General features: G+C 49.5%; 2 protein-coding genes across 5 annotated transcripts in view; one reads left to right on the top strand and one right to left on the bottom strand.

Annotated features, from left to right (window-relative positions):
- SMG7 (SMG7 nonsense mediated mRNA decay factor) overlaps positions 1 to 2681 on the top strand; it is a 64462-nt gene extending 61781 nt beyond the window's left edge. For all 4 annotated transcript variants that reach the window (XM_019738179.2, XM_019738346.2, XM_019738104.2 and 1 more), the window contains one exon: positions 1 to 2681. In XM_019738179.2, the coding sequence (XP_019593738.2) occupies positions 1 to 114 (114 nt within the window). In that variant the 3' untranslated portion in view covers positions 115 to 2681.
- NCF2 (neutrophil cytosolic factor 2) lies at positions 2612 to 27531 on the bottom strand. The gene is made up of 15 exons (XM_019738480.2): positions 27206 to 27531; positions 25327 to 25409; positions 18678 to 18786; positions 16450 to 16584; positions 15445 to 15552; positions 14203 to 14262; positions 12743 to 12786; positions 11097 to 11238; positions 10825 to 10893; positions 9974 to 10049; positions 8259 to 8284; positions 7687 to 7838; positions 7443 to 7554; positions 6293 to 6470; positions 2612 to 3965 (listed from the first exon to the last, which is right to left on the bottom strand). The coding sequence occupies exons 1-15, from the start codon at positions 27377 to 27379 to the stop codon at positions 3853 to 3855; spliced, it is 1581 nt and encodes a 526-aa protein (XP_019594039.2). The 5' UTR covers positions 27380 to 27531; the 3' UTR covers positions 2612 to 3852.
- Positions 27532 to 27807: the final 276 nt, after the last annotated feature.

Here is a 27807-nt window from a genome sequence, read left to right on the forward strand (position 1 = left end):
TCTATCTGGTCCAGTTCCATGATGCATCCTGGACCATCCGCTCTGGAGCAGCTGTTAATGCAGCAGAAGCAGAAACAGCAGCGGGGACAAGGCACCATGAACCCTCCACACTGAGGTCACAGTGGCAACCCTGGGAATGGAGGCTCCATAAACCATGGCATGTTGGGTTTGCAGGACTGGCCCACACAGTCCCCTGCAGGTGGCAGCCCTCTTTTCTGTTTTTTGCTGTCGAGAGGGTGTAAGCGTTCCACCAGCCCGCTGAGTGTGCACGAAATGTCCGCAGTGCAACAAAAAGTAAAACCACCAGGAACTCTCCGTCCCCCCGGGGCCTTCCGGAGGGAGAGAGGAACTGCTGTTTGTGTCACTCAGTTACCTGATATCACCGCCTCTCACCTCTCCACTGTGCATGTCCCCAGCCACATGGGAAGTGAAAGCTGAGAAGGGAAGGCAGATGGGAGAAGCCAATGGGAACTTCTCAGTCGTCCTTTTTTCCTCTTTGGGGAATAAAATAGGAATCCATTCATGATTACTTTGCTGACTGAGAATGTAGTAGAAATTATTCCTAAACATCTTTATTATTGTTATTACTCTCAGTAGTAAAAAAAAAAATCACACTGAATTCTTCCATACACAGATGTGCTTCTTCTAGTCAGTGTGTAGCAAGGAAAGCCCCGTTCACTGCTCCTGAGAGGTTGGTGGTGACAGGATGGGGAAACGGACCTCTTCAGCCAGTGGAAATGTTTCACAAGGGCGAGTCCAAGGTCTCAGCTCTCGCCCCGAAGGTTCTAGTAGGCCCTCCGCTGGCCTGGAGACTCCAGCAGGAAATGCCCTTCACTCTGTAGGTGCTCGAGCCCCAATCGAGGAGGCAGTGTCGGTGGTGGTGCTGGGCTGGGCTAGCAGACTGCTGTAGGGTTTTAAATTAACATTTTTGATTCCTGTACATTTTGCAGTAGCAGAGCAAGCAGTCTCACAGAAGGCAGGCCAGTCCACGTATGGCCTGACGTTTGCATAGGTAGAAGCTTTCAGTGTGGTTATTTTTTGTTTGGGTGGTTTCTGTGCCCCTGTCCTCCCCACCTCCTCCTGGCCCTCCCCCCATCCTTTTCCTGCCCTACGCTGTATGCCAGTAATTGTTTTTACTCCTCATGTGTGCAACATCTCGCCAAGAAGCGACAGCATGGGGTCCAGCAGTTGGGGCCCACACGACAGTCTGAAGAGGAAGGAAGCGGCGGCCTCGGCACGGCCCGCAGAGGGGCCGGGCGCCCGCCCAGCTGCAGTCTTCCAACCTCCACTTTCAGAGTGAAGTTCAAGGCAACGCGGACACGTGCATGCGTCGTGCACAGGAGAAAACACAATGAAGTCCATTCTGGGAAAGGCGGACGAAAGGAACATAAACTTATTTGATATTTATTAGAAGAAAGGAGGACTGAAAAGGTTCTCGTGTAGAAACCGAAGGACAGCATTTCTGTTAGTCATTTCCTGGAAAAGTAATATTTTAAGGGGAAATTATGGAAACAATCGAAATGTCCAATTGCTGTGCTAGTGGTAGGGTTTCTTTTCTGCGAGGTCTTTCCTTTGTGTGTGTGTGTGTGTGTGTGTGTGAGTGTTGGTGTGTGCGCGCGCACGCCTGTCTGCTCTCCCGGAAGGACGGGGTGGTGTGTCTGACTATGGTGTTACTGTGGGACTTCAGAGCTGGAAAATGGCTGCAGAGCAAAGCACATCCAGGAGCTGCCGGGTGTCACTGGAGTCTGGGCCACCCCAGCAGTGAGAAGGGTGGAGATTCATGCTCGTTGCTCTTCAGAGAGACAGTGGTTGGAGTCCCATATGCTGGCATTATCGCTCTCTTAGTTTGATGTGGTGTTTGGGGTTTATTTTTGTTCTTGTTCGGGTTTTTTTTTTTTCTTTTGGAAGGTCTAAAAAGGTGAAGCCCCCCCACCCAATGGCAGTATGCAACCCTTTGTGCTTCTCTCCGTCCCCAGCCTTGTGTCCACCTTTTTCCCAGTCCCTGCCTCCCAAGCCTCTGTCCTGCTGCCTTTACCTACTGTGTGAGTTTCAGCTCTGCGTTCAGGCAGCTGCCACATTCCTAAACCATCAGTGAGTCTTGCACCCTAGACCAGCTAGCTACCCAGGTTCCCATCTCACTCCTAGTAGCGCCCATACCCCATCTGCAGCCCCATTTCTGCATGAGAGTTTGGTGTTGGGATGTTTTCTGACTCTTGGGGCGGGGCTCCTCGGCTTCCTCTCCTCAGTGTGGAGTAATGAGGGACAGGAGAATCTTCATCAGAAAATGGTTTTGTGTCGTCAGCTTTCCTTTGTGTTCTGTTTTGTTTGGGGTTTTGTTTAGTTTTGTTTTGTTTTGGTCTGTCTGCAAGACCTGCAGCTGCTGAAATCAGCTTTGCCTTTAATTAAACCACGTTCTCTCCAACCAGATCTGTGTAGAGATGGTCTCTTTTCTACCCTAAAAGAAAATCCAACTTGAAAAGCAAGAATTTAAACTACTCAGAAGTCATCTAGAAGAAAGCAAAGATGGTCAGAATTCCAATATGCTTCAGGGTTATTTTTGCTTCTAGTAGCATTCCAGACCAGTATGCATTATATGGAAAGGGATGATGGGTAGAAAGAAACTGTCAAAATGATTTTATTTAATAAATAAAGAATGGCTTATGCAAAGGAGTTAACATCCACCATTTTTATCCCTGTTGTCTCTGTTTATAAGCAACTCAGAGATAGTTTATCCTTTTGGCCCATAAAATGCACTAAGTCTGAGCAACAGTAAGTATTCTTAGCCTTTGGGGTGCATGTTTGGAGTTGTATCTTTAGCAGTGGCCGTCGGAAACCAATGCCATAGCGCTCCAGTCTGCGCGTTCACACTGCCCAGCTCTCCCCTGCCTCGGTGTTGATTCAGTCCACACCTCATTTCCTAACTCTGCTTTTCACAAGGACCTACACCAGAAAATTAACAAAGCTGTGTATACTCTACAAGAAGAAGGGAGGGAGGAGGGGAAATGAGGCCAAGCCCTAAGGAATCCGTCTCCCAAGGTAACCCTGAAAAGCAGGCCATTTGGTTAGGTGATAACCAAAATAAAACCATAGCATTTTGTCATGGGTACTAGTATTATGTGTATTATAAAATGTTAACTAATAGGATACTACAACCCAGCTGGCTTCCTGAACACCCCTTCTTTTCATCACTTGTGTTAGTGGCAGACACTCAGTATTGAACTTTTAACAAGTGTTCCTCTCTGAGAAGGCATGAAGGGGTGGAATTCTGGTAGGATTTTAATTCTCCATGGAATTGAAAGTTGTATTCCATGGGAACTTAACTCAGCCTGGGTTCCATTTAAACAACGAGACTTAACAAGAAACGTTAATTGTGTGTGTGTGTGTGTGAGCCTTTTGAATGACGTGCAGGCTTCCTTCAGGCCCCCGGAGTCTGACAGTGTCACAGCCGTAGTTCTCACTGAGGCCTGCATTCTGACATTCTGAGTGGCTTATTTTTCTACGTTTATTTTTGTCACACAGACAAGTATGCCAACAATTACTGTACAACTCAATGAATTTCTCACAAAGTGAACACATCTGGGTAGCCAGCACTCAGAGCAAGAAACATCATCAGCACCCTGGACCCCTCATGCCCTTCTAGACACTTCCTACCACTTCCCCCATCCCACCCCCCCCAAGGTAATTATAGTCCCAAATTCTCTCATCATCGTCTAATAGGTTGCATTTCAACAGGGAAAATGGATGAGTAAACACTTCAAAGCCGCAGTGATCTCAGTACAGCGTGCTGCAGAGGCATTCTAAAACTTACAGATGACACAGTCTCTTCTTCAACTTCGCCTGTTGTGAAACGTCCTAGACGCCTCTAGCAGTGCTTTCCAGGTCTGTAGTGGCACGTTCTTCAACAAAAGCCTTGGGGAAAATGCCAATGTTCCCTTTGCACTCCCCTTCCAGCCATTCTTCATTCACTGATAAAGTTGGAAAAGTACACATTGATTTCTAAAACCAGTGTAGGAAAATTGCCTCATCTGGACATTCCACCCAGATCTTTTGTCAGCACTCTACCCCCTGTTGTGCTAACAGAGAAAAGTCAGTGTTGGAAAGTGATGTGAGGGAAGAGTGAACATAGGACTTAGCCATCTTATTGTCCATGCCTGTCTTAGACATGATAATGGAGGAATAGAATGCAGAAGAACGAATTAGATTTTTTTTTAAGGAAATAAGATGAAAGGAATTGAACAATGACTCTTTAGATATGATTTTTTTTTTTAACAGAAGAGAGTTTTGTCTGAGCTTTGCTGGGAATGTTTGTTCTGATTACAAGAAAGGGACATGCCATTGGTTAAATATATTGCTTACGATACTCCACTAGTGGAAGATCAAAGAATTGAGAATTGGAACTGGTGATGGGTTCAGTCCATGTTTGTGATACAAGTATTTTAATAGCTCCTGTTTTGAGCCTTTAGTAAATCAAGTATAGGCACTGTACTAGGATATGTATACATACACTCACTTCATACTAATTTTCTTCTAGATAGTACCTCCATTTTACTAAGGAAAAAGAGACCCAGAGAGATTAATGGCTCATTTGGGTTCACTCTGCTGATGAATATCAGACAGCTTGGGTATGACGTACTCCAGAGCTCATCAGCCAGACCCCACAACCCCAAGTCAGAAGTCATCTGCATGTAACACATCTAGATGAGACACGAGAGCTGCTACTTGGATCCTGTCCCCAGACACTTAGTTGGTGTGGGGTAGGGCTGGGCATTAAAGTTCTCCCAAGGTAATTCTGATTACAAACCACTGTCTTGAGCTTTCCTACTTAATAACAAGAATCATGGACTGGAAGCATTTGCTTGTCCTGGATTCTGGGAGCATTTTAGAAATGCAAAAGATCAGGCCCTACCCCAAACCTGAGTCAGAATCCATTTAAACAAGATCCCTGGGTGATTCACGTTAAAGTTTGAGGAACTTTGTGATAAAACCATCTCAGCTGTTGAGTACAATTTAACTCACCCCCAGCCCCACCCAACATTTATGCTGCATTCTGTTTTCTATTTAAGTGTTAACGATAAAGATTTAAAATACATGGGTACTTGCAGAGTTAAACCAACTTACACGTGTACATTACATATCATAATAAGGAGTATACCATCTTATCTCCATATCTACCCAGAAGTTTTCCTGTGTGTTCCCTTGTTTTTATCTCATCCCCAACCCCTTCCCCCTTCCCACTACCATCACCGAAAGCTCTGGACAATTCAGCTGGTTGGTTGATAGTGACACTAAGAAAATGGCACACGGAGTTACTAGACCCAATTCTTACCGTTGAGTTTCCATTCTCCCTTGTCGGAAGCTACGCACTGGCAGTGCACCTGGGTTCTATACTTCACTACTCATATTTTGCGTTACGTATCACATGCTTGTATACTCACTCTCTACCCCCATAACTTAGAAGTCCTTTGCTGTCATTTTTTGATCTGTTGGGCTTTCTGTTCGAACTGGTAATAGTATTAGATTTTTACTCCTTTGCGTTGCTTATGCACAGCATGTGAACAAAGCTGTTGTTGGGACTCTTGTTTGACTCCAGGTAGAGAAATAAGACTGTCAGACCTTGAGTTTGAACAGCACTTCTCAGGATAGTCAGTAGACCAGAATCTCCAGGAAGCCTGTTAGAGATACAACTTTGTCGTTCCCATCCCAAACCTGAATCAACATCTCTGGGAACTGGGCCAAGAAATTGTATTTAACAAACTCTTTAAAGGATGCTTGGACGTGCTGTAGCTTAAGAAGCACTGTTAGAACTCTCCACACGGTTTCAATTTTCAGTGTGTTTGATTCCTACCCGAATTAAGAAAGTCATCAGAGAGACAGCAATTCTGAATAGCTGAGCTTTTAAGACAAAATTGACCCCTTCTACCCTCATCTTGAGAAGGTCATATATCCAAAGAACTATGGTTTGCAGAAGATAAGTATCATTTGGCTTGGTGCAATGGCAAAATGATTCCAGCCACCTTTGGGAATGAGAATCCATGCCTTCTAAAACGTAGCCATCTTTAAATGTAAATGTACTGAAATGTCATCTAAGTCAGCGATCTTGCTTCCTTGCCCATTACAGCACCAGATGGGAAGGCAGAGCATTCAGTTCTGCTCCCTCCAGCTGAAAGTTAGGGAGGACATGAAAACCACTGGCTAAAGTTTGCTTTGTAGGTTAGTGATCTTTTCTTCCCTCTGCCCTTGAATTTATTTCTGCTAACGTGAATTAGTTTCCATAATTCAAGGTAGCACTTACACATTGATATAACCTGGATGACGTCTCCTTCCAGAAACTCCAGGTCTTCTGGTTGGGTGGCCTCGTAATTGAAGAGCGCTACCACTTTGCTCCCTTCCTTAAGCTGAAGTTCCGGTTTCTGGTTTTTAGCCTCAGCATGTTCACTTTCCTTGGGTTCGTCTGGAAAGCCTTGGTCACCCTGAAATAATAGAAGGCCTGTTAGTGTCCCTCACTTCCTGGCCAGTGAACCTCATCACTCAAGGAATCAGTCGGTGGGATGTCAGCGTAGCCCCTGGGATGTAAACTCAGAAAGGTTTCATCTTTTGTAAATCTTTGTGATCAGTGCCTAGCGTAGACCTGGTTACTGGATGACTGGATACATGAAACTAAAGGTCTGCAGGACCGTCTAGTCTTAAAATCCTCCTGAAACCTTAGAGTAATCCTGAAAAAGGTAGAACAGTTACATTTCATATAGAGAAACAGGTTGAGTCACAAGTAAGTGACAATGCAAAGTCAAACCTGGGTCTCAACTCAAGCCCAACATCCTTTCCCCAGCACCCACAACGCTAGGACCTTGTTAGAAATGCAATTTTTCAGCTCTATCCCAAACCTACTAAATCGGAAACCCTATGGGTGGGACCCAGCAATCTGTTTGAACAAGTCCTCGAGGTAATTCTGATAGTTGTTCAAGTTTGAGAACACTGCACAGAGCCATACTAGCTTTCTAAGGCCACGAAACCACGAAAAAGACTTTTCTTGGATATATAACTGCACATTGTAATCTCCGTTATGGTCATTTTTGACCCACGAATGCTGAAGAAGGAGGCAGTTTCTAGAGATGTGCATCATAGAATCTAAAGTCAACGTTAGAAATCCTGCGAGGCTAAATGCCAGAGTGAGTGTTAAAGGTTCTCGTTTCCTAGTGCTGTTTGCTCCACCCGTGGCAGATGGTCTTCAGGGAAAGGCCACACAGCAAGGTGGGACTGGCCCCAGGGAGGCCCAAGACCTAGGTAGGTGTGTGCCCCGCCCAGCTCCACTGTTCACCACCAGTGTAACCTCTGACCCTCAGGTTCCTCACTGAAAATGAGTGCTTGATAAAGGTTGAATTTTTGTTGAGGAAGTGGCCCAAGAGAAACACCACCTGAGCTGCCCTTGGGCCCCCGGCACTCACCACTGTGTTCTCACACCACAGAGTCAGGCAGTAGTTTTTCACTTGGTCCCAGGCAGCCTTCATGCTGTCTTCAGAAAGGGGCACCAGCTCATTGCTGTCTCGCGGCCGATAGCTGGGGAAACGGTGAGTAATGACTCAAGTCAGAGAACATCAGTGCAAACCGCCCCCCCCCCTTCTGTCCTCCAGGCCGGCGCCATGTCCCCAGCTGTAGGCACTGCTACCTGCATCCCTGCACGGACCTCACCTCAGCTTCGTGTGCTCCGGCAGGAGCTCCAGTTTCTTGGACACCAGGTCCCGGACCTGGCTGTAGGGGAGCCCGGGCTGAGTCTCCATGAGCACCGTGTACTTGTAATGCACCTTGAGTATGTAGGGCATCGGGACTCGGAGCTTTACTTCCTGAGGGCAGAGGAAGCGCAGGGAACTCACGAGTGTCCGAGGCGTCCTCTTAGCAACACCCCGGTTCACCACAGCTTTACTGGCAGCACGGGGAGTACAGTGTGTAGCTCGGGGGCACCAAGTAACGGTTTCTAAGTAACGTGAAGGGCCTTCGGAAGTCCTCTGACCCAGCTCTTACTTGGACAGGAATTCCCACTGAGCAAGATCTGGCCCACCAGCTATGGGCCTGTAGGAACTGTGTGTGTGGGGTTCGGGGAGGAGATTGTTGAGGGGGTCCCTAGCCCATGGCCTGTGTATGGTGGCAGTCGGTCTGCCCTTTCTTGGGGACTGTTTCTATAATCCAGGTAGACAAGCCCGCGATGGACAACCCACGTTCTTCCACTCCCTGCCACTTGAAATAGTACAAGGGGAAAATGTTACCTTGGGCTCTTCTTTTTCTTTCTGACCTAAATGGAGAAGGTAAGGAGTAAAAAAGATGAATGAACACTCTTGGCCAGCCTCTGACGTACATAGCATGAAACCTCTTAGCACAGGGCACCCAACTTCATACCCTTTAATCTCGGGGGTGATTGTTACCCTTAATAAACCTGGGGAAAAGGTCACTCCAGGGAAATGTGAAGAGCAAAGCCATGAACACACAAAGGAACCCAGTCTGCTTCTAAGGAGCACATGGGTAATTATCAAAGGACTGTCACATCCTCACCAACCCATGGGGTCAACAGAGATCCCCAAGGTCAGTTAAATCAGTGGGCTCCAAAGCAAAGAAAAACTGTGAGATGAGCCAGGGGCCATAAGAAGAAATGTTAGAACAATTTATTTTGACCTCGTCTTTTATTTTTGTGTATGTTTTCTAATGTGCATAATATATAAATACGGCATATAATTTATATGAGAGAAGTATGCATAAAGATATTTACTATAAGGGGTTCATGATAAAAAAAGACCACTGATCTCAAACCCACCTTGATCATTTGAATCACTTGGGAGGTGTTTTACTAGAAATAATGATTCCTAAGCCCAATTCCAGCCCTAAAAATTCAGAATCAAAGGCCTCGGAATCTATATTCTTAAGATCTTCCTAGATTAACATGTGGTCCTTGATGGGCCCCTGGACAGAAAAACAACCTGTCAAGGATATTTGAGGGGAAATTTGGAGAAATTTGAATAGGAAATAGACATCCTATAACGTTATCTTAGTGTTAAATGTCCTAGACGTAACTAGTCCTAGTTGTATCCGGGTTATACAGAAAAACATCCCTCTGAGGAGATACATGCTGAAGTGGGGGGTGACACATGAGTCTTACTCAAGTGGCTCAACCACTTGATAAAAGTTACGGGGAAAGAGGGGAGCAGGCGAAGTACCTGGTGCAAAATGGTAACAATTGGTGAAACTAGGTCAAAGGTATTCTCGTGTTTTTTCATACTATCAGCTTTTCTGTGGGTTTGACATTTTCTAAAATACTAATGGGTGTGGGGAGCATCCCAAGCGATTCTAATGATCGGGTGGGCCTCACAATCATTGATCTAGAATCTGGACAAACCACGTGTCAGTGCTTCTCTACCACACACTTATTCAGAATCTGCTTAAACTGCATCAGTGACAAAAAGGGCATTACTTCCCAGGGCAGCCCTCTCCACACATGGGGAGGGTCTCCCTTTCGCATCTGCCTCTTGGTTCTTTGTCCCTCGGGGCTCTGCAGAGCAGTTTCTTTCCCAGATAGAACTCCTCAGACCTTTGGAAAGAGCCACTCCGCCCCCTCTGAGGTAAACCTGTGCCGTTACTTCAACCGTTCCTCCTGGGACAGGGTTTCAATGTTAGTGACGGAGGGGTGCGGTGACTGCATGAGCTGGGACACTCACCACCACCCCCTGCCCGTCCAAAGCAGCTACATTTACCCGAGCCCCATGAGTGTTCTGGAGCAGGTGGGGACAATGGGGCATCTGCCTCCTGTGTTTGGGGTGGGTGGGTGGGTGGTGCAGGAGAGAGGGGCTCTAGGGCTGTAGTCATTAGCAGAGTGGCAAGCTGAGAAGAGAAACCAGAATTTCCTGGAAGGCTGGGAGAGCAATTGTCCGTGAGGAGGCAGCCTGGAGTGCTCCAGCACCCAGGCCTAGGATGTCACTCCAGGGACACTAACCTGGTGACAACGGGGGTCTTCCAGGAGCACTGGAATTCGGAGGAGATGGGATATCAGACTCGGGGGAGGTTTCCTCCTGGAGGTGACAGGAAGAGATGGGGAGAACCTTCATTCAAAGTTCTTAGGAGTAGGAGTGAGGGGCCGGGGGAGACCCTGCAGACCCTCATGAAATGGATGCAAATGATCCAAAAGTTGGAGTCGTGGTGACATTCAGGGGAGACTAAGGAAAGTGTGGCCTAAAAGGGGAGGCCAGGTTGGTCTGGCGAAAGCAGACCCCAGTAGAAACAAGAATGCTAGCTTCTAACTCTGTGTGGCGTTTAAAACATTTCGCGTCACCTGGATGTAATGACCTGACCAGAGACGGCCACGTCCACGGGGGATAACTGGTTGCACAGGCTGGAGAGGGGAGGCTTCTGAAGGGAGATGGAGGGGGTGGTGGCAGCTCCAGAAGCAATGACAGGCAAGGCCTAATGCATTCATTGCTCTACAGCAGACTTTTTTTTTTTTTAAATGGCATTTTACCAGCCGACACATTGACTGTTCTTCCAGGTGAAGAGGACCTTTCTGGGAAGACCTAACCTTCATGTACTACAGGCTTTGGGTCTCAGGTCACCGCTGACCAGGGGGAATCTCAGAGGTGGCTGGGCCCAAGGGGCCCTGCAGATGCATCCATTCAGCATATGTGGGTTTGTTTTCCCTCCTCCCCAGGTTCAGCTCTGGGCAGCTGGGGCCAATTCAAGGCAGGCTCAGGGATCGTGACAGCGCCTTTTCCACACTGCTCTTCTCCCCTCCGTGGAGAGGTCTGTCAGTGGTGGGAGGTGGGGGGATGGGAGGCCTGGGCACTCCATTACCTGGGGCTGCTGCTGAGGATGGATCCGCAGCTCGACAGGTTCAAGGTAGTTGCAGGGCACAAGCCCCTTCTGCAGGGGACATCACGGGATCAGAACGGGGGACTAAAGATGGCACTCATCCGTACCCGCAGCGCAGGCCAGCCCAGAGACATGGGGGAAGGGAGGGGTTACAGATGGGAGAAGGTAGCAGACACAGCTCCTCAGAAAGCTCCGCCATTTGCTGCCAGGATCCCATGCCCGAAAAGCCCCCCCCCCCCCGGGCCCCTGAATACCTGCCCATTGAATATGACCGTAGCCCAGTTGTCATTGCACTTCTTCAACACGAAGACGATGTTCCCTGGCATGACCTGGAGCTCCTCCGGTGTCTCAGGCACAAACCCGAACAGCACGCGGTGGGCCTCCCCTTCCAGAGCCCTGCAGGGGCAGACACGAGTCCCCTCACGGTCTGGCCTGGACCGCATCCCCCCATAGCGCCATGAGACAAGCACAGTGGACTTGGAGCCGGGAGATGCGCTCCAGACACCCTCTGACTCATCTAACTGCCCATGTGACCCAGAGCGGGGCCTGCCTGCTGGGTCTCCTGAGAGGACACGGTCAGAAACTGCACATGAACGTGCTGCACAACCGAATCCACAGTGGGGCAAGAATGAACGAAAGAAAATAACAGGAGATGGTGAGGCCTTGTGATCCTTGCCCTCCCCTCCCTTCTGAGAAGGACGTTTCCCGGACATGCTTGGTCAGCTCCAGCTTCCGGGCTGGAGTGGATCAAGTGAGTGTGGCTGGGAATGGCTCAGGTGGGAAGGCAGGTGAGCGCCAGCTGGTGAGGAAGATGAGTTGGGAGGAGGGAAGAGAAAGCACCGAGAGCCAGCGCTGGGTCAGGTAGGCACACAGGGAAGCGGACTTGTGCTGGGCGGGTGAGCTGTGTGGGAGGGGGTGGGGGATGCGTAATGAGGTGCTGAGGCTGTCTGCTCTGAGTTATGCAATGTCATTTCCCCTTGACCATTTTCTCAAGACCGGCCTTGCTCTTCAAAGCTCGGGGGCGTCCCATGTATGCCACTTTGGAATGTGTGACCGAGAGGCTGGCTTCAAGGAGGCCTGATGTGTTGGAGTTTCACATCCCTCCACTCACCTGGGGCTTGCTGGCTCCCTCCCACTTCCCACTCTGTTACTTTCCCCTCAGCCCTTCTTTCTGTTTCCAAACATTGTGTCCGTTTGCATAGGGGACACAGACTCCTCCAGCAGACGGAGTGTAAGAAGGGGCTAATCCAGTCCTCTCGTTTTCACAGTTGCTTTGGTACTTTTTCACTTTTTAAAAACCTTTCTTTATTGGGTAGGAAGCTGCCCAATAAAGGCCTGCTTCCTTATTTAGAGACAATTCTTAAGGAAGCTGTAGGTTATGTCATTCTTTGCCCCTCATCTTACAGAACAATGACTTCTTTTTCTTGAGTCCTTCCTCTTACTTCTTTAGAAAATATGTGCCAATAGGGAGTGAAAAACAAACACACAGGAAAGGACAGACCATTTTAGTTTCCCACTCTGCTCGCCTGACTCCAGAGAGTAAGGGGAGGCCGTAGTGGAGCAGAATTGCTCTTCAGCCCTAGGCCAGTGTTCCGGCCCCCATGGGGTCGAGGGGGCTGTGTTCCGCAACAATGCCTCACTCTATGTGTACATTGACATGGGGACACAGAGACACCACGTAGCTCCAGCCAGGGCCCCACGGTCAATCCCACCATCGACGCGATTCCCATCCCCACCATGTGGCTTCACTCTCACCTTGAAACAGGAGGAGCCAACAGACTAGGCTAAATTCCACAAGATTTAGACCCTGACCCCAGCTTCGTCTTCTTCACCCTCATCTATTGCCATCAGTTCAGGCTTGGAGCTGGATATTCTGCGTGTGGTTCTGCATGTAACTTACCTGAAGATCTCCGGCGTTTTGGGTCTGGGTGGAGGCTCAGCTGCCTATTGGACATTCAAGAGAAATGAAGGAGGGCAGGGCAATAAAGAAAGGAGGGGGAGAGAGAACAGACTGTTAGTGGTAATTCGAGTCTTCTTCCAGGCCAGAAAAATCGGAGAATGCATTTCTGGCTGCATCAGAACACTGTCTAGGGAGAGGGGCACCGCAGACCTGAACTGGACACTGGAAAATAACACCTCCCACCAGCTCGCTCCGTACAGGTTTCACCAGTACAGCAATGGTCTTCAGTCAGACCTTTTCCTGGAGAAGTGTAGCTGTCACAGAGCAACATGGCGCCACAAGGGTGCTTTTGACCTGGAGCTCTGTCTTTTTCCTAGGATGTTTTCCAACAGTTCTGTTCTATAATGAATGTCGACTGGATCACATGACACTGTAGGTATTTAAAATCAACTGGAGACCCACACACCAGGCACGATTCTCCTTTCCATGCGTGTTCCTTGTTCTATCCTGAATACCATGGAGCCTAGTTCGCTGGGCTTCTGCCCCCTCTGGCTGCTCTGAAGCCCAAGGGACTTCCGCAAGGTCTTCCGTGAGAAAGCCCAAAGAATCTGGAACCTCGCTCCGTCCTCCTTTGTTCATCCCGCTCTCCAGAGCCCCAGGGTCGGTCACGTTCTGGGCCAGCAGCCATTCTGTCATTATTGTGACCCTGGTCCAAATGCCAGCGCTGTTCCCGGGAGTGAGCAGGGGTGTGCAGACTGGCCCGTAGGCGCCCTGCTCAGACACCCCCCTCCCCCTGCCAGTGCTGAGCAACGCTCCTGCTCCTGCCACTCGTGGATCTCTTGCAACACAGCCTGAATTCTCCTCAGCCTGTCTCACCCTCTGCCATTCACAAAGAAGCTCTGGTTTCGCATTTCTAGACCTCCTGTCATCCAGTCCACCTGGAACCGTGTCTCTGAGCCCGGCTTAGGCAAAAAGCTAAGCCTAAGCTTAGACCCTGCCTGCGTTGCTGAGGGAATCCTCTGCACACAGGCAGATGGGCGCAGCCAGCAGAGCGCATGGCCTCAGGCCCAGACCCCCCACGGGAGTTGCCTCCTAGCCCCTGTAGCTGAAAAGACGCATTGTTAAAAAAGCTTTAATAGCTTGCATTTCGATTTTCTGAGAGAAGGGGTGAGGCTTCAGGAGAGATGATCAACAGTTTTCTTAGAACTTGAGAGAAGCGAAGACTGGCCTTTTGGGGGAAGCTGGAAGGTTGATTTCTGAGGACTTGTGGTTAAGCCTACTACTGAACTTATTCCTCTACCAATCCTGGAACCTTTGACCAGGAACGGCAGGCAGGCTCCCTCGGCAGCACTGAGAGGTCACTTAAAATGAGGCAGCTCAGCAGAAACATTCTCCCCAGCTGGATGATGCACAGAGAGTCCTGGAGACCGAGATACATGGAGAAGGAGGCACCACCTCACCTGAGGCTGCAGAGGGGCAAAGCCCGAGAAACTGTCTTGGTCCACCACAGACGCCACCACCTGAAATGGAGGCAGGAGGGTGTGAGGATTCTGCCAGCACCAGCTCCCCATCCTTCCGTGCTTTCCCCCAAGACCCTGGCTCCATCCTCCCCGCTGCCTGGTTCCAGAGGTGAACAGTGGCTGAGGACTAGCTGGCTGACCCTCTGGGTTCTCTGTTCCAGCAACAGAAGAAGCTGGTACCGGGCCACCCACACTAACCCAGCAGGCCCACTCTCTTTTTTGCAAAATTTTTTCTATTGCGGCAAAATTCACAGTGTCACATTAACCATTTTAAAGTGGACAGTGCAGTGGCATTTAGTCCTGTCACAATGCTGTGCAGCCACCACCTCTAGTTCTAAAACACTGTCACCAACCCCCAGAGAAATGCCACACCCATTAAGCAGTGGGTTCACATCCCCTCTCCTCCTAGCACCTGGCAATCACCAATTCACTTTCTATGTCTGTGCATTTACCTGTTCTAGACAGTTCATATAAATGGAATCGGGTAACGGCTTTTGTGGCTGGCTTCCTTCACACAGCATAATGGTGTCTAGGGTTTTCTGTGCTATAAGTTGTATTGGTACTTCATTCCTCTTTTTCCCATTGTGTGGCTATATCATATTTTGTTTATCTGTTCATCTGTTGATGGACATTGGGTGTTTCCACTAATCCAGGCTCTCTATGGTGCCAGAGCCAGCTGTTTCATTAGTGGACAACTTTAACGTACAAATGTATCAAAGTTAAGGGGACTTGAACTGTTTTGGGAGGGGACTGTTGACTCTTTTTGGATCATTTCTGAAAGCATTTCAGCCCTGGATTCAGAAGGAGCCCAGTTTAAGAAGAGCCCAGTTTAAGAGGCTAATTACAGGGCTGTGGAAGTGGGCATGAAGCCAAAAGGACGCCATGCTGGTCTGTTTCCCTAACATGTTCTGTCCACATTTGGTGAAGCACCTCTTCGCTGTGCTTTCATTCCACTGGCTCCATCCCCAACACTCAGCATCCTGTGCGTAACCCTGCCGCCCTCGCCCAAGGTCAGGCTAGAAAGGAGGAATGAGAGAAGCCTGGAGAAAACAAACTAGAAGCATTTGCCCATCTTTCGTCAAGACCAGACTGTAAACAGTCTCGCTGCCCTCCCAGGGCAGAACCCCTTGGCCTGCCTGGCCCATGCCGCAGGAGACTTTGGGGAGCTGCGCGCCCACCTACCGTTGCTTTGCCGAGGTAATCCTTCTTGACCAGTTGGGCCACTTGCCTCTCATTTGGTCGAAACAGTCTGCCCACTGGGATCACCACGGGCTCATACAGCTTCTGTTTCTGTAACACAGAGACCACAATATTTCCTTACCTGGAAAATGGAGGTAATGAGGCTCGTCCTGCCTCCTTCACTGAATGGATGCAAGGATCCACTGCGATAACCTCACACGAGCACTTTTCTAAACGGGTAAGGACTGGACTTATTTCAGGGTGTCCAAGGAAGGAACAGTTGGTTTCAATATCACCTTACACCCAGAGGCTCTGTGAACATCTGTCGGTGTTGTTTGCTCAGCACCCTCTTTTCCCGGGGGAGCTGCTCCTCTCCTGCTCTGTGTAGCTCAGGTGGGGCTGTCACTCTCAGCATAGGAGGCAGCACAACCACAGCGGTGGCCCAGGACCCAAACAAGGCCCATAACAAGACCCAAACAAGGCTCTCTTGGACTCGGTGTCCACTGACATGGACAGGTCCACGAAGACTGACTGTGCTCCCTTGTTCCTGGTGCTTCGAAAACCTGATTGAAAACTAGCTTCATCTGCAATGTGCTCACACTATGGATATTTTCACCGTTCATTCATATAATCAATGCATTTTTGTGGAGCGCCGTCGTGGGCCTGGAATTGTGCCAGGCTGCGAGGACTCCACAGGGAGCAGGTGGGCACAGCTTCTGCCCTCGGGTGCTGGCTCCAGCCTCCAGCCTCCTGCTCCCCATGTGCTGCCACAGAGCCCCACTCGGGGCTGGCCGGAGGCCGGGTTCTGCTGTCCCCATACTCCAGGCGTCTGCTCCTCAGTGCTTCCAGATTCAAGATCTGGCATGGAACTATCACCCACATCACTGTTACCCTGAGTTCAGAGTAAGTCAAAGCACCACGTGTATGGTTTCTCAACCCGCCTGGCCACTGCAACAAATGAAAATCCAGTGACATCCTGTCACCACCCCGCTTCACCCACAGGCTTACCCAAACACATTCCATGGCTTTGTCAATTTTGGAATGTCTCGGCTCAGACTTCATGCTTGTAGCCAATGCTAAATGTTCTTCAGCCTTTGTCCATTCCCCCTTCTTGGCGTTCATGAAAGCGATGTTATATAACACCTGGAACAGCAGAGGCCACACCATAGAATGAGAGGCTGCTCCAAATCTAGGTACCAGGAAAGAGCTTGTATGATGCTCCTGGAATGCTGCCTGGTGACCTTTGTCCCTTTCCCAGCTCTCCTGAGAATATCTAAAATATAATACAATCCATCTTGCTACCTGGTCATATCCAGCACAAGGACGGTGTTAAGTAGACATCTGTGTTACATAAATCCAGCATCGTGTGATTCTTTCAACAACCAAGTCAGTTGGGAAGGGACAAGGGCTATTGTGTGGCTTTAAGTATCAAGAAGTGACACGTTCAAGACCCCACTGAAGAGTTGGGAGTAAACTACATGTGTGTCACCTCCCAGACCAGCTCTTGCCACTGAGCCTAGGCTGAAAGACGGGACAGCTGCGGGGTGGAGAGAGAGAGGGTTCCAGGGGCATCGTCCTGCCCGCAACACGGGAGTAACAAGACCGTGATACAGTCACACGGGCATGAGGAAACTCCGTGGGCAAAAGTCTGGTGGAGCTGGAAAGAGACGGCACGCACCAGGGCAGCATTTCCCCTGGGGCAGGCGGGCATAGCACGTTCACCCAAAGCCATAACTTCTCGGGCCTTGAGTTGGGTGGTAGATTCATGAGTGTTTGTTTTGCTATGATGCTCCACAACTTACACACAGAATCCAGTCTTGTGGATGCATCGGCAAGATAAAAAAAAAAATACAAAATACAACTCGACTCCCTTCTTTGGCTGTTTTTGAGCCTCAGTGAGCTGCTGTCTTCTGCATCCATGACGCTTGGCTGGCCCAGCCCACCCGCCACCACGTGTGCAGGAAGAAAGAACTCATGGCCTTATTCGGCTCTAAGCCACCTTCTCTTCAGACCTTTTTTCCACAGCAGGTTTTTGGTGACTCTGTGACTGGAAAAGCCTGAGCCTCCTTTCAAAAGGGATGGTGTGATTTCTCAGAGCCAGGGTTTGACGCCCCCATGGGGAGGGAGGAGTGGCATTACAAGTAGGGAAATGACAGGAGGGTCCCATGTGGCAGAATGGCAGCAGACTCTGAAAAGTCCAGTTTCATGTGCAGAGAGGCCTGTACAACCGGTATTTTCTGTCCCTGGGTTATTTCAACTTCACTTCTAGGGGACCATCCCTCCCACGGAATTCTGCTTTGATATCACTGTTTTACGATCCTTTCTCTAGAATTACCTGGTCCACCAACCCTTTAATCCATGTAAGCGGTTCTCAGTGACTGGCCATGTGTAGAGATATTTAAGGTGGTCACACTGGGGGTGGGGTGCATCTGGCATTTAATGAGTAGAGGCCAGGGACGCTGCTAAATAGCCTACAATGTGCGGGAGAGGCCCACACAACAAAGAATTACCTGGTCGAACATATCAAAAGTGCCCCAGTGGAGAAACCCTGCTGTAAAAGCTGGCCAAACGCAAACCAGTTGCCACCACACAGCCTCATTTCCTCAGCCTGGGAGCAGTGGAGTAAGCTGCCAGCCTGCCGCAGGGCTGGATGGGAACACACGTCCCCAGGGGCCCGGGCAGTTGAAGACTCTTATTATTAGGCCTGGGCGACCCTGGATACACTTGGCTTCTCCTCCCTGAGAAACTAAAGCAAGAGGACTTGTTTCAGCGATTCTTCTAAATAAAAATGTAGGGATTTTAGTGTGTAAAGCTACTGGGGTATTTGAGGTTTAGGAACGGAGTGGGGAGGGTTGGCTGTGAAATCAAAGCCAGTCACATTTTTTCCCTTTTGGTAAAACAGAAAGTAAGCTTTCCTTCTATGGAAACCTCTCCCAAATCTGTGTTTTGAGCTAGCTGTTCTTTGAGCAAGAGGGGACAGATTTGTGCCAAATTATCCTCACTCTCTCGTTGGGTATCAACCAAGGACACGAGGCCAGACCATTGACAGCAAAGCGCGTGGGCTAACTGGGGAACTGAGCGAGGTTACACAAGATCCTGCATGGAGAATGAGTCTGTGATTTTGGGTTTGTTAATATAATGCTGGCAAGTAGCGCATCCACCTGAATGATGCAAATTGTTCAGGATACTTTCACAGGCCAACACACTCATGTCCAGGCTGGGCCCTTCCTCCTTACCTCACAGGCAAACAGCTTGAACTGTAGCCCCAGGATCTTGTAATCTATCAGCTGGTTCCCTCGAAGCTGAGTCAAGGCCTCTTTAAGGTCTTTTATAGCTGAGTCGTATCTGCAGGACAGAGGGAGAAAAGAACCCAGTCCAGGGCCTGGAGGGAAAATTGCGGGATCACGTGTGTGATGGCGTCCCTCGATCCCTCCAACTCCCTGGGACAAGAAGCCTTTCCCATCCCTTTTGACCTGCTTCAGTTTTCCCTCCAACCCCAGGTTTCTGCAGAACTCGGTGTGTAAGGCGCCCCCTGCACCCGAGGGCCCCGAGTCTCAGGCAGTCACAGCTGTTTCCTTCTCTGTTGGCTGAATACAACGTGCCCACCGTTCTGACAACCCGCGTGTCACTTCGCAGAAGAGACTTCTCTCCCGAGAGCTCCATGCCCAGCCAGTCCCTGCGGGTCCCTGTACTCGGAGAGCTCATTTTGAATTCTGCTCACTGCCAGCAAAAGGCTAGGCGAGCTCCACACAGAGACGGGCCTCCCAGGGGCCCCCGCACAGCCGCTGACACCCCCTCCAGCCCGGAGCCTTCTCTTTCGCTTCTTTGGGGTCCAGCTTAGCTCTTGGTTTTGTGACCTGCTTAGTCTGCTGTCCTCTCCCTCCTCCGCCACATGCTTTGAAAAACAGAAAAAAGAAACCACCACGTAAGAAGCCCAGTCGCATTTCTAACACTGCTCCTGGCACTGCCTTGTGCTTTCTTGGGTTGGCCTTGTGCTGACTGGTTCAAGGTGTATCAGGGCTGCTGTCATTGGATTCATAGCAGAGAATGGGGCTGGTCTCATCAACAGTGCCCACAGTGGTGTGAGCAGGACCTGGACTACCCATAGCTCCTTGGCCTAACCTTGACCTCCTCAGAAGCCCTGGTGGGAGGGAGCTATTGCTGGGCTGCAGGGTGCGGAAGTGGGGTGAGGTGGGGAATGCAGGGGTTGGGAGGAACAGCAGAAAGCAAGCTACCCCCACCCCTCAGCATCCTGGCCTGGCAGGAACAAATGTGACTGCTGCTTGTGGCTTCTACCCGAGGAACTGAACCGCAGGCCCCCAGGCCACTGTCTGACCCAGAGCTGCCATGTGTGGCCTGTCTTGGAGGCAAGCCTGGAATTTGAGCTCAGGCTGGTGAGGACCCCCGGGTGTGGAGTGGTGTAGTGAAGGCATCCTAGGACAGGGGCCAGGGCACTGGGACGAGATCCATCAGCTCGGCCACTAACTGGGAGACCCTGGCAAATTGTTTCCCTGGCCTCCGGTTCTGCATCGATAATATAAAGAGTGTATTGTGTACAAGGAGCATATTATATTCGAGGAGCGTAGAATACGAGGCGCTCGCTAGTATGTGGTCCCGGATCTAATTTCTGGAGTCAAAGCCACATGGACTTGAGTCCTGGCTCTGCCACTGACTATCTAGTGACAAAGGGCAAGTTATTTAATTTCTCTGAGTCTCTCTTCTCATGTTCCGAATTAGAGAATAACAATAGCCTGCGCCTCCCAGGGTTTTTGTGAGAGCTAAACGAGGTGAAGCATTCAGGTGCTTAGGACAATGGCTGGCACACGTAGTAATTTATATTACTATTAATTATTATTATTAAGCTCTAAAACTTCGGCAGTTAAATTCATATTCCGATCATTTAGTACATGCTTAACCCTCTCTATTTGTCAGGAGACAAAAATTCAGGGTTGCCAAGCTGGTGCTCTGATCTCAGGGAAGCTTGGCGCTGACCAGGAGGGTGGACTGGCCGAAAGAATCCTAAGGAAGGAGTCCCCAGGGTGGTTGGGGGAGAAGCTGGATATCTGCCACCACTGGGTTTGAAGTAAGTCACACGGCAGCAGTGGCTGTGTACTAATGTAAGGAGGCAGCCTGGGTTTGAAACAGGAGGATGCCTTTCTCTGACATAGCCTTGTTGTTAACGAATACGATTGTAACTCCTATTAAAGCATGCAGGCCCTTCCTTAAGAAGCATTTCAAGATGGTTACACATCTTTTCAGGCATCTCTGCTGCTGCTTTCTAAGCGGAAGATGGGGTGACTGGCTCCAATTCACTGATCCAAGAAGGGAGAGGCAGGTGGAAATGCAGGTGTCCTGTTCCACGGGCACACACAGGGCCGTTGTGTCCCCCTGCCTGTGTGTGAGAGATGAAGGTCCTCAGAGGGCACACGTTAGGTCCTGTCAGCTTCAACCTACAGTTGTATCTTCCTCCCTGGCAAGCTGGCGAAGGAGATGAATTTCATCTGTGAAGTGACACTGCTGGTGTCACCTAGTACTGAATGACCCCCCACAAAATCCTTCTCAGAATTCTCCAGGCCATCAAGATAGCTAAAGATCTGGGCCTAGTGGGACGGAGAGAGAAAGAACTGACAAATTATTCAAAGCTCTCTTTTTGTGTTAAAAAGCAGGGCGAGGGACCCCCGCTATATGTCGGTGTCTAAACATGCCTTTAAAAGCATCACCCTGGCAGTGGGCTTCCCCTCAGCCTCCCCCATCACCCCTGCTTTTATCCCCGGGGTGCACCCCAGGGGTATCCACTTTGACACACAGCTCTGCTGCCTGCTGCCCAGGGTCTGAATCAGCTCAGCCTGAAATCCCAAAATAGCATGCAGCCCTGTGTGCCTGTGGGCCAAGCAGTGGCAGCCCCCGCTTCCCTCCAGCCCTTCTTCAGTTCTTTTCAGTGCCATTTGGAACACACAGTGTCCTCTAGGACGCCAAGGTGCTGGGAACACGCGGCAGGGTTCCAGAATGGCTGAGCTGGACCCGCAGTCCCCACGTCCCCCAGGAAGGGGCTCACCAGGGCAGTGGCAACCTTGGGGGGCTTTTCACAAGCTCTGAGCCTGAGAGGGTTTATAATTTTCATTTTTGTGGTACTCCTTGTAAAGGTTTCTTAGGAACCACTGATGTTCCTGATTGTTTCTGTCCTACCCATTGCCCCATGCAGTCTAGAGTCCAGGATAATGGAGAGTTTTGGCAGCGGACAGAAGTCAAAATGCCAAACAGCTCTGTGACAGGGGCAAGAAGTCACGCCCTCCCCAGTTGCAAAGACAGCAGGAAACGGCTTTGCTGTGTTGCCTCCTTGGGCCGGCAACATGTAAAGGGTTCTCTGTTATTATCTGTCACAGCCCTAAGATTCATAAACAGCCCAGGACCTGAAACATAGCTTAGAGCTTCCTTCCCCTTCGAGATAACTGGCTGGGGTCAGAGAGGTGAGACAGTGACCCTGAGAAACCACTTGCTTTCTTAGAAATGCTGTCTGACTTTGTCCCGTGGAACTCTATAGTGACAGGACAGCAACACAATGACATCTGAAAGTGGGAAAAACCACATCCACAACATTATTACCCTGAAACAAGTCCCACTGTAACCTGCAGGCATTCCTAACCCACTCCTTAAGAAGTAATTTTTCTAGTTCCCTACGGCACTCACTTTAAAATATCTCTTATAGCACTTGCCCCATTCTACCTTGCATGACAGTTATTAGTTCATGCCCTCGTGGGTGTCCGCCTTTTAATGAATAAGTTCCTTAAAGCAGAGGCTATATTTTTCTCGCTTTAGTTTAATTAATTCAATAAGCATTTATTAATGACTCTCCTAGATACTGAAACACAGGAGTGAATAAATAAAGATTTCTACTCCCAAGAAACTCACAGAGCAGTAGAGGAGACAAATATGTGCGCAAATATCTGTCCTAGAGAAGACAGATGTTATAAAAATGGCACCAAAAGGAGTGGTCGCCTCTCTAGTGGTTGAGTGTGGCTGGAGCAAACGGGCAGACAGATGAGTGAGTGGGTGGGCAGTGGCTGGGCCACACAGGAACAGGCAAGAGAATGTGGCCTTTGTCCTCCACTGATGGGATCCACTGGAAGGTCTTAAGCAGCGTCACACTGATTTTTTAAAGAAGATCACTCTGTAATGCAGGTAGAGAAGAAAAGCCTGGTGGCTGGGCCGTTGACTTAGAAGTGATGGTCCCGGTGAAAAATGAGCATCGAAACCAGGGCGGTGCTGGTAGGGGAGGGGAGCAATGGGTGAATGCAAGACATATTTAAGAGGTCAACTTGACAAGGTATAGGAAAAGGGATTCTGGGTGAATCCCAGGTGGAGATTTAGTGAGCAGCTGGTTACAGATGGAGGACAGGCTATGGGAGCAGGTGGGATCGCTAAGGGTTCCTATATGGGCTTTCAGAGGACACTGAACCCCCATGAAATTGCACATCAAATTATGTATATCCTTGTGTGTGTGTTTCTGGGAAGCTAAGCCGTACAGCTCACCATTTCACAACCACTGCTATAATGATAACAGGGAAAAGGGTCAAGAGCAGAACCTTGAAGGGTAGACACCAAAGGCTATGGGTGGAGAAGAGAAAAGGCGGCAACTCAAAAGCGAAGAATAATGCCTCCCTTATGTTATTCTCTCTGTAGGTAGTTGTCGGTAAAAATCGGGTAGATTTTTCTCTCAGATTTAACTGTTCTGGAACTAATCGTGGACAAATGGAATCCTAGGTCTTATCCCTAGACCTTTCAAGCCTTTCGGACTCAGGGACTCGTGGGCATTTTCATGTAGACATTTCTGCTGGGAGCCTTCTCTCTTGCCAGCGTCTCTCCCCAGGACAGGCTGTCAGAGCTAATGAAAGGGTGGCCTTGGAGCTTGTCTTTTAAGATTACAGATCAACTGGAGGATTTGCGCTCAGGCTTCCTGTATATTCTGTACGTCTGGAGAACATAGGGGATGAAGGGAAGGGGGAGCGAGACGAAGGATGTTAAGAAGGCAGACGTAGGTGGTTAGCCAGAGGCCTGATGCCACCGGAAGGAAACCTGCATGGTTTCCCCCAATCCCAGGCTGTATCTCCTCAGGTTGCCTCTGTGGGTTTTCTTTTTCACTTCTCTTGCTTAGTCAGGTAATTAATTGACTGCATCTACATCCTGGAAGTCCTCTGAGCTTCTTGTTGCCCCTAGCAACAGCTGAGCCCAGCGGCTTTCCAGGCTGTGATTCTGACCAAACCTTAGGATCAAAGCCTTTCAAGGTTGCACAGGATCAGAGCCCAGCCCCCACTCCCATGTCTGGATGTCCTCTGCAGCCTCTCCTTTGCTCCACAGCACCCTGCCTCACTTGCTGGCATCCGTGCATACACACACACACACACACACACACACACACACACACACTGCCCATATCATGCTCTGACCATTTTCACTAAAAGTTCTGAGTGGAACTCTTCCGTACAGTTTGTGCACACTGTGGGGACAGAGCCCCAGAAAGCAGTTTCCAGGTTCTTGACCTCACGTGGAAAGGTGCTGGCTCAGGTAGTAAATGGCCATCAACTGTGGCTAGTTGGCGTCAGCTGTAACCAGTGAGCCATTGGCCACTAATATAACTGCTGTGGCTACGCTAGAAGAAAATTGGGGCCTAGCAAGAAGATGGTGGCTGAGCTGGCAAGCACGGATTGCAGTTAGCAAGTGAGGCTGGTTGGCAGAGAGAGAGAAGTTGTGGATAGTGTGGCTCCTGCTTCCTGTGTCTCCAACCCAGTCGCCAGTGAGACTATAGTGGTATGACTCCCCTATCTATGGCTCTGTGGGTGTTCCTTTTTGGCCTCACCATATCCTGCGTTCTTATGTGGGGAGCGAGAGCTGAGACCCTGCTGGACACCCTACATGACACCCTGCATGACACACACTAATGGAACAATTTCTACAGAAGTTTGCCATCCCCTAAAAACACTCTAAGTTGATGCTTAGAATATTTTTCCTTTGTATGTTTGTATGTTTGTTATTGGGGTATTTTGGGGAGAGGAGTGAAATTGAGATTATCTTTGATATTCCATTTATTTATCTTTTTACTAATCATTTTGTGTTGACTGTAAGCACACCGAAACATACAAGTAGGCTGATAGAAGAAAATGGAAACCGCAATGATTTCACCACCTGGAGAGAAGTGCTTACAATGTTTTGGTCTATGGCCTTCCAGACGATTCCGTGAAACAAATGGGATTGTGCTGCATATACTGTTTTGAAACCTGTGATTTAAACTTAACATCTACTGTGAACTTTTTTCTTTATTACTACCTGTGCTACTTATTTATCCGTATGAATGTATTCTCATCCATTTGTTAATAGTTCCTATTCTCATTTTGGTGGCTGAATTATATTTCATTGAATGGATTAAACCAGGCTTTTGAAAACACATTCTCACAGAAGGAAGGAAGGTTTTGATGTGATTTCACGATAATCCTCATTGTATGACAGCTCAACACCCACAGTGATGGGCCGTCAGGGGTGTTCCCTTGTCAACAATTTACAACCAACACCGTCCAGGCTATGGCCTTTCAAGGATGCTGGTGGGGGTGGGAGATAGGCTGAATCCCGGGCCTGTGTTGGCTACCAGGCTCATTGCGAACTATGACACAGCAGATTCACGACCAGGTGGCAGGCCTGTCTTCCCTCCCGGGGCGGGGGGGGGGGGGGTTCTGCCTCATGTGCTGACTTATTGCATAACTGACTGCTCAGAGAAGGTCCCAACTGCTCAGAGAAGGCTAGGAGGATATTTAACAAACACTCAGTCTAACAGCACTGAGACCCCTCCAGTTTCTCTGCGAACTTGCCCAGCTCATGCAACACTGGACCACTTACTTCTCCATCCGGTAGTAAAGCATCCCTCGTTGGAAGTAGGCCACCGCCAAATGCTTGTCTCGGTTAATGCTTCTGGAGAAGGCCTGCCAGGAGAAAGGATCTGTTTGTGGCCAAGGAGCCAGGCCGTGAGGATGTGTGAGAGCAGCCAGAGGGTGAGGCAAGAAGTGTCTTGAAGGTGGCAGGAAGCTTAGGAGTCAGATACCCCAGGTCAGAATGCCCTGTGTTGTCACTTCCTGGTGACATGGCATCAGGCAAGTTACCTACCGTAATCTCCTTGAAACTTTGTTCTCCTCTGTAAAATGGAGGATATTACTGTCTGCCTTTCAAGATGACTAACAGGATTAAAATAATAAAAGTAATTAAATATGGAAATAACAATTCAAATGTTGTATACAGTATTGTATGTCTTTATTCTATAAATATTACACAATTAAAATAATAACAAATAAGAATGCATATAAAACACCAGGAGTAAGGACTCAAATCGGAAACCAAAGAAAGACGGAGAGAATGAGAAGGCCAGAAGCAGAAGAATGCAAGGAGACATCCAGAGCAGTGAGAGGAAGGTGTGGAGGAAGTCAGCCCAGAGATGCATGGGCACAGCCCTGCCAAGGGCCCCGCGAAGGCAGGCGCTCACAGCCCCTGCTGGCATAGCTGCCCCAGACTGGCTGCCCGGCTTTGCCAAGCTCTTCTCCCCAACAAGGTGCACTGTCTCCAGCAGCCCTTGGAATCTGGGATGCTACTGTCCCAGCCCGCTGGCAGGCCTTTGAGAATAGGCCACTGTCCTCCCTCCAGCCAGCCATGGGGGAGAGGGGGCTCGTGTGCTCCTGTCTGCCCAGTCTGGACCTGAGATGGACTCGTCAGTCTGCGTAGGTATCTAAGCAGCTTCTCTCCTCCGTCGTCTTTGCTCACTGCTGGCCACAGTGAGGACAGCTGTGGGAAGAACTGGCTCTTTAAGTGGGCCGGGGAGTCAGTCATCTGTCCACTCAGCCTTACAAAGACTGGCAGTAAAAGGTAAAACTCAGAACTCACATTTACACCGTGGTGAGTGGTGGTGCGAAGTGACAGCACTTTAACAGTTGGTACCTCCCTTAATCCTCAAGATATTTAACCCCTCAAGAAATTGAAAGCCAGAAGTCTACATGACTTGCTGAGGCCGACCAAAAGTCCAGAGAGAGCCAACGCTGGGATTTGATTCTACATCCGCTTCCAAACTCCATACCCTTTCCAGCTCACCATGACCAATCCAAAAGGTGATGTTTGAATGCTCAACCCCATACTCAGGAATGTAAGACAGAAAAATTATTTGAAAAAGATGCAGAGACACCCCACACCGGGCCCCCGGCAGATATCATAAATCAATCATGGTAAGATTTCCTCCTGCCAGCCTCACGTAATTGATCAGAATTGTCATTTGAGTGAAGCCTCGTTTTCTTAAGTGCCTCCTCTCGATCTCCTGGGCAGACAAAGCTCACACACACGAATGCCTTCAGAAGCCAAAGAGGTGCTTTATCATCAGCTGTGAAGCATGAGATGGAAATCCTATGGCCAGCAGGAGTTTACAGAGGAAAACATAAGTAGGGGAGTCTTCATGAAGGGGATAAAGAATGATTCCAGAATGATGTGAATTGAATAGATGGAGAAGAAAGGAGAGGTAACTCACAGCTTGTGGTTCTCAGCCCTGCAAGCCATTAGAACCTTCTGGAGCGTTTGCCCAGGCCCCTCCCCGGGCCAATTAAATCAGGACTTTTGGGGGGTGGGGTCTGGGCAGCTTTGTTCTTGTAAAGTTCCCCAGAGGTTTCTAAACTGCCGCCAGGGGTGGGAACCACTAATTACAAGGGCATGAGGAGGCCCCCCAGGGAGAGGCACCTCCACTCACCTTCTCTGCCTCAGGCATGTTTTCCAGGATTGTGTGCACACAGCCGATGTTGAAACAAATCCTGGAGTGGGGGTCCTGGATGGCGGTGAAGGCGTCCAGGGCTCCCTTCCAGTCCTTCTTGTCAGCTGCCAGCACCCCTTCATTCCAGAGGCTGATGGCCTCAGCCAGGGACATGGTCAGGTACAAACCAGGAGGCTGTGAGCACTGGCAGGAGCAGGGAGAAAGTGCAAGGCTCTCCACCAAGCAGGGCAGCTCCCGGCCTTTACTTTCTTGGGTTGGTGCTCAGAATGGGGTCCAGCCTCCCTTAAGACAACTTCCCAGTGTTGCAAAGACGTCAGGAAATGTCCCCACCTTTTGGCAACCGATGCATGACCCTACTTCGAGAGAAAAGAAAGAGAGAGAGAAGGCAAGTGGGGGCGGAGTGTGGAGGAGAGAGGAAGTACATCCGATATTGCCTGTGATGGATCAGTTCCCCAAAATGCTTCTGCTCTGTCACGCAGCCTGTCCTGTCTGTCTTCCACCCCCATTCTGCCGCTGCGTCGGGTCAGGGCTTTCCCCAGGCTCAGGGCTACCTCGGCAGGTCAATGCACCTCCCTGGGCCT

Source organism: Rhinolophus sinicus, linkage group LG17, assembly GCF_036562045.2.
Source record: "Rhinolophus sinicus isolate RSC01 linkage group LG17, ASM3656204v1, whole genome shotgun sequence".
Lineage (NCBI taxonomy): Eukaryota > Metazoa > Chordata > Mammalia > Chiroptera > Rhinolophidae > Rhinolophus > Rhinolophus sinicus.

What these genes read in the sequence shown, in the direction of transcription:
- NCF2 (XM_019738480.2), bottom strand. Translation starts at nt 27,379, where the DNA reads ATGTCCCTGGCTGAGGCCATCAGCCTCTGGAATGAAGGGGTGCTGGCA. An exon ending in CTTTACTACCGGATGGAGAA is followed by an intron (nt 18,787 to 25,326) that starts GTAAGTGGTCCA and finishes TCTGTCCTGCAG; the next exon opens with ATACGACTCAGCTATAAAAG. An exon ending in CCGGAGCACACGAAGCTGAG is followed by an intron (nt 7,555 to 7,686) that starts GTGAGGTCCGTG and finishes CCGTTTCCCCAG; the next exon opens with CTATCGGCCGCGAGACAGCA.